Consider the following 10603-nt stretch of genomic DNA (forward strand, 5'->3'; position numbering starts at 1 on the left):
ACAGCGATTGAAATTATGTTCATCTTAGATTAGTGTACTTGCGATAAAAAAAAATCTAATTTTAGCTTTTAACGACATATGTGAAGCAAAATTTTCCTTTACATTTTCTCCTCCCCTTAAAAGAAAATTATGTATTGTTTTTCTTTCTTGATTTCTGCCCTTAATAGTTTCTCCCAAGAAAGAGCTTAATTTATTGGCTACTTTAGCAAAGGTGACTTTGTATTTTAGCCCGTGCCGCTTCTTTCTCAAGATCAATACAGTCTTCAATTACTTCTATGCACCTAGGCAAGATTATAACTTAAAAGATTCACCGAAAGCAAGCGCTACCTCTAGCTTAGATACTAAAGAATGATTCACGCTGAAATACTTCATTTCTGCAATTACAATGATGTATTTTATTGCTAATTATAATATTTTTAGTGAAAATTAGGAATAATAATAAACAGCGAGCCTCCTTGAGGGGGAGTTTAGTGCAAATCCCCCAAAGTTAACTTATGGGTGTTGAAATTAACCTTTTAATTTACAAGCTAGAAATTAAGCTCACGTACCCTCGTCTTGACATATAATTAGTTAAGTCTTTTCATAAATTTAATTAAACAATGAAAACAGTTTGAAAGATTAATGGTGAATAATTTTAAATGTGATTAACTTTTAAAGTACAATTAGATTGGAGGACAACCCATTAGATTCGAATACTGCTTATAGAAAACGTGCGACTCATATTAAAACGTCGTAACTATTTGAGTGATCAATGGCCCCTAAACCTAATTTGATTAGGCAAATAGGTAATTAGGCGTTGAATAATCCATTAATTTACTAAATAACATGAAAATGAACTTATTTATATAATATTAATAATGGAGACGGTGGCTTAAAGGCACGGCTGTTGGCTTGTGCTGTGACCTCGGCAACAGCGGTCTTCCATTAGTCAATTTACAAGAAAAGAGCCATTGTCGCATGAGCCACCAAAACCAACCACACTCTTTATGTCCACCTTCATGGAAATCCACAAATAAGTTTATGCACGACACCGTGTAGATTCACAAATAATATAGATTTGAGAGATATTACGCCAAAAAAAAAAATCCCCTGAACAGATAATATAACGTAAAAGGTAGATGCAAATTTTGCAAAAGGTAGTCGATTTCCATCTCTAACCAGTTAAAATTAACCGTTCGTTTGTTTGAAAATGCACCTGATCAGGGTAATTTTTTCCACGCCATTACATAAGGAAAGTCAACTAGAGGAGCTCATATCAAGAGCATCGACTCGGTTTGAGGAAGTAGTATCAAGAGATATTACTACATCAGATTCGTTGGAGGACATTTTACCTTGAGTGAGGATACTATCAAGTAGGGGAGGATTTGAAACACGATTGGCTTGTGAGGATTTCACCCACCTATCCAATTAGGCACTCCCTGATGGACGGTACGTGGAAACATTTCTCTCATGTAACAATTGCTATATTCGCTTAGGATGTGTTGTGCTCTTATACCACTTGTTGTGCGCGGCGATCAAAACCGATGGGGTGCCAAGAACAACGATCAATACCAAGAGAGAAAACAAAACAATACAAAATAACAACACAAAGACAAACAAACGAATTTTACATGGTTCGGCAAGTTGCCTACGTCCACGGGGCAAGAAGGGATGAGTTTTCACTAATAGAGAAGGAGAATAAACAGAGATTACAAATCCACAAACTAATCTCTCACACAATGCTCTCAATCTCTCAAACAAAACCCTAACCAATAGCCCCAGAAAAGGCTCTTTTGTGTGCTCCAAATATCCCCAGTACTGCTCTCCCCAAAACCTTAAAACGTGTTTCAATATATATATCAAAACACAAACCAAATCAGAACAGAAAACTGCAATCAGTCCCAAACCCGACTGGCTGTCGACGGACCAGAAAGACAGAAACCAAAATCAATTACAGGGTTTTGATGGTCGATCGCGACGGTCGACCGACCAGAGTGCAGAAACACACCCTGTAGTCGTGCACGTTTGCCGTCGATCGCGCCAAAGCTCACGGTCGACCGAAAAGCACCCAAATGCCTGTCTGCTCCATTTTTCCTGATCTTCTCTAATATTTCGCCAATTCTACAATTCTCCACATCGACGAAGTTTTCTCAAAACTGAACCGACACCAACCAAACAAAATGTCCTACTTGTTGCGTCCAGTATGAAGTGAAACAATCCACGACAATGGACTCAATCCACAACAAGTCAAGATCCAAACGAGAATGCAAACAAACTCCAAATGTAGATATCAACTCACCAAACCGGCCGCATCATAACTGACTGCCTACATATCCTTTTTTCCAAGGAATCAAGCCTCACACAGTTCACCAAATGGCCTCCAAAAGCCCTCAATCAACGAGAAGAGTTTTCAACCCTTCTCCAACATCACTAACAAATCTGCAACTGATAACTCTCTCAATGGCCCCAAAATGTAATGAACCAAACACCTCCACCTGAGATGAACCAATGGCCATAATCAAATCCGAGCTGTGTCCACCAACTCATCATCTGCATCCACATCAATATGATCCCCACTCTGTGTTACCTTAGCTGGAATCTCAAACGATGCAGAATGATCCGGAGAACATGGAGTAATCTCCACCCAACATGGAGTAGCATCACTCTTCACCTACTGCGATATCCAAATGATCTGGTCAACACTCTCCACCTGTCGAGAGTCAAATGTGACATATCTGCGCAGAACAATATCAGAGTCCAACAACTGATAATCAAACAAGCATCTGAATCCCAAATGTACAATCGGATCAAATCTCACATCCTCGATGTGACCATATGATGGGTAACCAAATATTCGAAGCAACCCAAAATCTGAAGCAGCTCCACCAGATCCAAATACTCCAAACGTAGTAGTCGGCAACCTATGAATAAGATGGCTCCAATATGTCGAAGCCTTAGCGCCAGAACTCCTCTGCAAACCAATACTCGACATCAAACACCGATCCTCCTCCAGTAAGGAACGGCTCATCAAATCTGCCACCTCATCTCATCTCCTTAATGTTTTCTCTCCAATGAAGTGCCTCAAACTACCGTGAGCTCGGCACAAATGCAGAAAAGAACTCCTACTAAAATCAGAATGATGTATTACCTTTTTTCCAATATACTTCTTCCACCCGTTGTTGACTACTAGGACTTCACATCAACGGGACTTGGTTGCAACCCACAAATTCCTAGAATAGTCACCAACACAGGAAAACAAATACCTATTATCTTCCAATGATGCCTCCTTGGAAGGCCCCCAAATGCCTAAATAAACATCACCTAAAAGACCCTTCGCTCGGTGAATAAAAGTGCCAAACTCCATCTCGGTCTTCTTGTTCATACCAATATGCTCACAGAACTTCAATCTGTAGGTCAAAGTACTCATCAACAATCCATGCATGACATCAACAATCAAATATCCCAGCATCAATAAACACCATAGTCTAGTTAAATCCAAAAAAGTTGTCAGCTCTCCACCAATCACCGTGCTCCCAATCAAATAGTACAAATTCTTCTTTCTGACACCCTTCATCACAATCATGGACCCAAATATGACCTTCAAATATGCATCCTCTAAGGTCACCCGATAGCCTGCTACCTCCAAAACTCCAAGTGAAATAATGTTCTTCTTCAACTACGGAACAAACCTCATTTCATCCAACTCCTGAATCACCCTGTCACACATCCTAATACAAACGGTACAGATACCACCAATAGGGTATTCATGATCATTACTCATGAGCACGATATCCCCTTTTTCTAACTCATCAAAGCTGGAGAATCAATCCCTTATATGACAAATATGGTAAGAAGCACTCGAATCCAACATCCACTCTGTAGAATCGGCAACACAAACTGACGATAGTGCAGATAACGAGTAGACCAAAGAATCCGAATCTGAATTTTCGCCACTAGCTTTGGCAACATTCACCTCTGAAGCTTGAATATCTTTCCCCTTATTCTTCCCGGCTCGATTTGTCAAGTTTGGGCATTCTGTTTTCCAATGTCCATCTTCTTTACAAAAGACACACTGATTCTTACCAACTGCAGGGTGTGCTACTCTAGACTGTGATCTCCTACTACGATTTGGACTCTTCCCTCTTGCGACCAATGCCCCTGCTACTGTATCAATCGAAGTCTCATTATCCTTCTTCCGAAGCTGATAATTCACAAGTGCAACAGTGACCTCATTATACGAAAGAGATGTCTTTCCATTAATAAGAGTAAGAACGAATGTCTTATATTCATTGTCGGGCAATGAACTCAACAATAACAACGCCTTATCCTTATCTTCAATCATAACATCTACATTCGTCAAATCCGTAAGAATCTTCGTGTAGTGGTTCATGTGATCACCAATGGAGGTCTCCTTCTTCAATTAGAAGCGATAAAGCCTCCTCTTCAAATACAAGTGGTTTTTCACACTCTTTGTCAAATACTTGCCCTCTAGGATCTCCCAAATCTTCTTTGTCGAAGTCTCATTGATCACATTATATTTCAAATCTTGTGTTAAACAAGACCCAATCACAACACATGCCGTTCGATTCATCTTCTTCCAAACATCCTCCTCAATGTTGTCCGGTTTCCCGTCCAACTCCAAAGTGCCTTCCAAATTTTACACGATGAGCGCATCTAAGTCTTTACATCTCGAAAGACCAAAATTGTTAGTGCCATTAAACTTCTCCACGTTTATCTTCATAGAGTGAATATTTAAACTTTGGACGGTCTTCACACCAGAAGTACCCTCCACAACTTTTTCTTTCTCGGCCATCTTCCTCAAAGAACCACCAAACCAATGTGGAACAAACGAAGAATAGATCCAAACTGAAAAAGAGTGACTTTTGTACCTCCAAGTGAAACCCTAATAAGAGCCTCCGAAAGATCTCAACCCCACACGACGAAAATAAGATCTACAATAGTAAAATCCCACCTTTATCACCAACTGAAATCCTAGACGAGCTTCCAAAGCGATCTATTCCTCCACCTAGCCTAAGTGTAACCAAATCTCTGATACCACTTGTTGTGCGTCGCGGTCAAAACCGATGGGGGTGTCGAGAATAAATACCAATGCCAAGAGAGAAAGCAAAACGATCCAAAATAACGACACGAACAAAAACAAACGAATTTTTCGTGGTTTGGCAAGTTACCTACGTCCACGGGGCAAGAAGGGGATGAGTTTTCACTAATAGAGAAGGAGAATATATAGAGATTACAAATCCATAAACTAATCTCTCACACAAAGCTCTCAACCTCTCAAACAAAACCCTAACCAATAGCTCCAGAAAATGCTCTTTTCTGTGCTCCAAATATCCCTAATACTGCTCTCCTCAAAACCCTAAAACGTGTTTCAATATATATATCAAAACATAAACCAAATCAGAACATGAAACCGTAATGAGGCCCAAACCTGACTGGCGGGCGACCGCCGAAATCGTCGCAACCGACCGACCAGAAAGACAGAAACCAAAATTAATTACAGGGTTTTGGTGGTCGATCGTGGCGGTTAACCGACCAGAGTGCAGAAACACACCATATAGTCGTGCACGTTTGCGGTCGACCGCGCCAAAGCTCGCGGTCGACTGGAAAGCACCCAAATGTTTGTCTGCTCCATTTGGCGGTCGACCGCCGAAATCGTCGCAACCGACCGACCAGAAAGACAGAAACCAAAATTAATTACAGGGTTTTGGTGGTCGATCGTGGCGGTTAACCGACCAGAGTGCAGAAACACACCATATAGTCGTGCACGTTTGCGGTCGACCGCGCCAAAGCTCGCGGTCGACTGGAAAGCACCCAAATGTTTGTCTGCTCCATTTTTACTGATCTTCTCTAATGTTTTCGCCAATTCTACAGGATGCAGGTTGCAGATTTTGAAAATTTTAATGGTAAACTATTTTCATGTTTTGGAAAAGGAAAAAAAAGGATGCGTGAAGTAGATTTTCGTAATATATGCAACCATTTTTATTAATGGTTTAGCCAAGAGATGATGACGAGTGTGCAGACATCATTAATTTGCACGTGTTCAAGTTGACGACAAGGAACAAATCTCTCTTAACCATTTTCAATGGTTAAGAGAGTGACGATGGACGCGAGGAGGCCTCAAAGTCACCCCATAATTAAGAATAACACAATGATCGTTCCAATAATTCAGTAGGACACGGGTTTGAACTTTTGGGGTCTGTCGGGTAACTCTCCCCCACTAATCAGATTAAGGACCAAAACTGGTTTAAGGATTAAAGTTTTGTTTGACGAGAGCCCGAATTTAATCAGCTTCTTTTTGTTCAAAATTTTGCCGTTAATTTAGTTGTCGACCAAGGGGAGGTAGTCCGGAAATAACTTGGTTTAGGCCGAAACCGATTCGATGAGATGTTGATAAACCAACCCTTAGACTTAATCTTATATCTATTAATTAAGAAAATGCTTAAAAGAAAGATCTAATTGAATTATATGCAGATATACTCAAATCCAACGATTAACCCAGCCTAGATTAAGTATTAACATAAACTTCAGATATTAGTCCGCAAATAATTGTTGTATTTTTTATATACTTATGAAATGTCAACTTTGGTTTTTTTTATATTGATTTTTGCTATAAAATTATATCAAATTACTAATAAGAAAATAACATGGAAAAATTGCTCCATGTCGATTTCGATATCTTATTTAGAAATGGCATTATTGTATTTATAATTTTATTGTGCATTATTATTTTAGTTTCTGTATTTAAATAACTAATGATCATCTTGTTGGGCATAATCAGACCATAGTTCATCCATGTGAAGAGTTATTTAAATGTATGTTTATAAATAGGAAAAATTGCTTCAAGGTCCCAAAATTCAAGTTTCAATGTGCCCCCCCAACAACTTCCCCCAATGTGCAGCAACCCCTATAATTTAAAAAATTTTATGTCCATGCCCCTCTCCCCAAGTTCCAATGCAACCTCCTCCAAAATTCCGATTTTATCCTCTTGTGCATTATTATTTTAGTTTCTGTATTTAAATAACTAATGATCATCTTGTTGGGCATAATCAGACCATAGTTCATCCATGTGAAGAGTTATTTAAATGTATGTTTATAAATAGGAAAAATTGCTTCAAGGTCCCAAAATTCAAGTTTCAATGTGCCCCCCCAACAACTTCCCCCAATGTGCAGCAACCCCTATAATTTAAAAAATTTTATGTCCATGCCCCTCTCCCCAAGTTCCAATGCAACCTCCTCCAACCCTCCCCCGCTCCGTCGGCGCTGTCCCGAGGAACTTCGTGTCTCATGTTAACTATTATAGTTAACATGTTAACAATTATAGTTAACATGTTAACTATTATAGTTAACATGTTAACTATTATAGGTAACATGTTAACTATTACAGTTCACACATTGAGCTCAAAACATATTTATGAAATTATAGTAGTTAACATGTTATCTATAACCGTTAACATGAGCTGGCGTGAGAAAGAGAAAGGGTAAAAGTAGGATTTTAGGAGCTGACATGTCTAATCATGAGCTGAAATCATGATGGAGGACCTGTTAGATATTTTGTTAACAAAAGGCAATTTTGTCTTCATGAATTATAATAAATATTATAATTAAAACATGCAATTAAAATATGTATAACGGATATATAATTATGGGGAACGTTACAAAATTTATGATGAACGTTACAGAATTAATTACGGGTTTTGTAACGTCTTTTCCAACCCTATATATATATCCATATGTTAAGCTCAAAATGATAAGAAAGGAAAATATACAACAAGTTTCTCTTGTTTTTCTTCTCTCCCCTACATATTATTTTCATCTACATCTTAGTTTTATTTTATGGGCAACTTCCTTCATCTGAGCTGAAGCTCTGCACTCTCGCCCGAGTGTAGAGGCCGGCCGTTTCCGGGGGTTTTTACCGCTAGGGGGAGGGAACCATCTGCGCCAGGGCGATAGGCGGGTTCTCAATCTTCTAGGGCAGTGAATACACGACTGCTCCCGTTCAGGCCAGTTTTAATTGTTTAATTTTTCGGATTTATCTGCATGCTATAATCTTAATTATTTGATAAATTTCCAACAAATAGATGATCAGATAACCATGTCAAGATTTTGGGTGCATTACAACTGCTAAAACTTAGGTTTCATTGCTAACAGGGGCTAATGCAGTTTTTAATGTCTCTAAATATATATTCACCAAAGGTAATACTAGCCTTTGAATAATATTGTATTTAAGTACTGGAAATAATTGACAGTCTGAGGTACTATATTTTACCTTTTCTGAAAAATATGTGCAACAAAAGCAAGATTTAAATTTGGTGAACCATCAACAATGTCCTTTGGGGTCAAATATCTTCTGCAGCCCATTCTATCTGCATGTTCAAGAACCAATCCGGCTCTTTGAAGAGGATTGGTGACAGTTTTTGCAGATTGCTTGTCGCTATGCTCAGGTGCCAGAACATTTAGCAGATAAGTGTATGCCTCGGCGTCCTGCAGCAAGAAGAGTGTCCAATCAGTATGTATAATATTTCCATGAGTTAGCAATGTGGAGCCCAGATAGAAGATTGTGTTAGTTACAGCAATAAACTAGCATAAAAAGACAAATAAAACTAAATATAAATTTAGCTTAAGAATAGGTGCATTTAGTCATTGTAAGCAGCTACTAAGATTTATTATTAGGAATGTTATTTGTACATCACGTGACCTAACCTTGTAATACTTCTATAATGTGTACATACATTAGCTTATATTGCCTCAATACAGCGTGGAAGGAGTTTTCTCCCAACCTTCTGTTCTCTCTTCACTTATAACAGCTAGGAGAAGAGAATACAGGATTCATTATAGAATTTGAAGTCTAAACTAAAGTTAGAAGAAGATAAAAGCATACTTCAATTCAATCATCATCTCTTGAACGGAAAATTTTCGTTTCTTTTTTCTTCAAGAGGAAAAGCTCTTGGATAGCCATCAACTTGTCATAAGAGATGAATGAATGGGTGTATATGTGTGTAGATAGTATCATTACGACATAACTTACCACAATTATTAGTCATTCTGTGAGCTACCTTAAACTTTATCTGCAGAAGACGTATGTCTAGACGAAGTTTAAGGGAATTGTGCACCCCATCTTCATCATCTACAGCTGGTGGCACCACATAAAGTTCATTGCACACATGATATTGCGTTCAGTGTCAATACTTTCAACTTCCAAAGAAGCATAATGAATACAAGCAATATACAGTTTTATTTGATTTTGTGCACTTAAAGAAGATGCAAAGTGGTGTTTTCCTGTAACGCCAGATTCCACATCATTTGTGAATATAGATAACTCCACTACTTAATCCTTTTCTTCGGCTGCAGCTTCTTCATTGCTAATGAAGAATTTTGGTTTTGCCAATTTTGTCCTCGACAAAATATCAGCAGGTAACTCGAAGAAATAGAATTTCATTATGGAAGAAATAACATTAGGCCTATAATGCAGGTTTAAGACAAATTACTAATAGAAATACATAAGCATCTTGATAGCTTATTTTATAGACGCACCTTCACATCTGATGAGAAATTTGTCACAGTTCTCTTAAAGCTACCTTTCTTTAGCTGAAAGTTCATCCATCGAAGTAAAATCTTTTCAGGTGGTAGACTCAGCAGCTCCTCAACATCCTGCAGATCAAAAAGATTTTAGCAAAGCACACATATAGGATGCTCACGTGATAGAACTTTAAGAATCACATTTTGAAGTTTCAAAAGTGCATGCAATGAGTATCAAAGGGAAAATTGACCAACCTTGCCATCTCCAACCAACTCAACTAGTTGTGGCGTTTTCTTCAGGTTAACATCTGCCAGAAGTTGAATCTGAAAGAGGAAGAAATGGAGTTAGTAATTTTAATCCAGATTCTATAAGGAAAAAGATATGGTAATGGCCAGAATAATCTGCTCCTGTAGTCGTGAAAAGCATATAAGCATACCTTAATGATTTGAGATATCAACCCAAGCACAAGATGAGGCTGAAAGCATAAACCAGAAGAATGTTAGTCTTGACAAAAGTGTAGTATTTATTCCATATATGTGCCAAGTCCAAATAAGTTATTTTTTGAAGCATATAGCAAGATGATATACACCTTCAAATTTCCCATACATAACACAATTAAGATGAAACAATAGGTTCCCCCAGGAAATATGACATCTTATATAACATAGTGAACATCATATCACTGCACAACTCAGGTTGTGATTAGAATTTAAACAGAGAAATGATTATACCTCCTAAAATAATGCTACTTGGTGAACCTTTGGATATACTTTCTCTGATTTTAGTAATTAAATTACTCACATTTAACAAAGCATCAACCAACAATTTTCAACCAAAACAATACTCACTCTCCCTTCAGCAAGATCCTGTGTCCCAATATTAACCACAGTACACCCGATTGCCTTCGCTGAATTCAAACACAAAGTATGATTCTCATTCTTCTCCCAAGGATTCAACACTCTCTTTGTATTGATCGCCCGCTCATCAATCGTCCCCGGGACAGCCACATTAATAAGCTTACTTCAGATCACAAAAACGCAAATCAACAATCACAATAACCAAAACCCAAAAAAAAAAAAAAAAAAA

At 38.2% G+C, this 10603-nt stretch overlaps 1 protein-coding gene across 1 annotated transcript in view; it reads right to left on the reverse strand.

The window, feature by feature from the left end:
- The window catches only part of LOC109841012 (fimbrin-2-like), a 3170-nt gene continuing 812 nt past the window's right edge, over positions 8246–10603 (reverse strand). Inside the window, exons 4-8 of the mRNA XM_020409856.1 lie at positions 10366–10537; positions 9954–9992; positions 9772–9840; positions 9532–9648; positions 8246–8481 (exon numbers count right to left, since the gene is read on the reverse strand). Of these exons, the coding sequence (XP_020265445.1) occupies positions 8263–8481; positions 9532–9648; positions 9772–9840; positions 9954–9992; positions 10366–10537 (616 nt within the window). The 3' untranslated portion in view covers positions 8246–8262. The remainder of the gene's footprint in view (positions 8482–9531; positions 9649–9771; positions 9841–9953; positions 9993–10365; positions 10538–10603) is intronic.

Source organism: Asparagus officinalis, chromosome 1, assembly GCF_001876935.1.
Source record: "Asparagus officinalis chromosome 1, Aspof.V1, whole genome shotgun sequence".
Taxonomy (NCBI): domain Eukaryota; kingdom Viridiplantae; phylum Streptophyta; class Magnoliopsida; order Asparagales; family Asparagaceae; genus Asparagus; species Asparagus officinalis.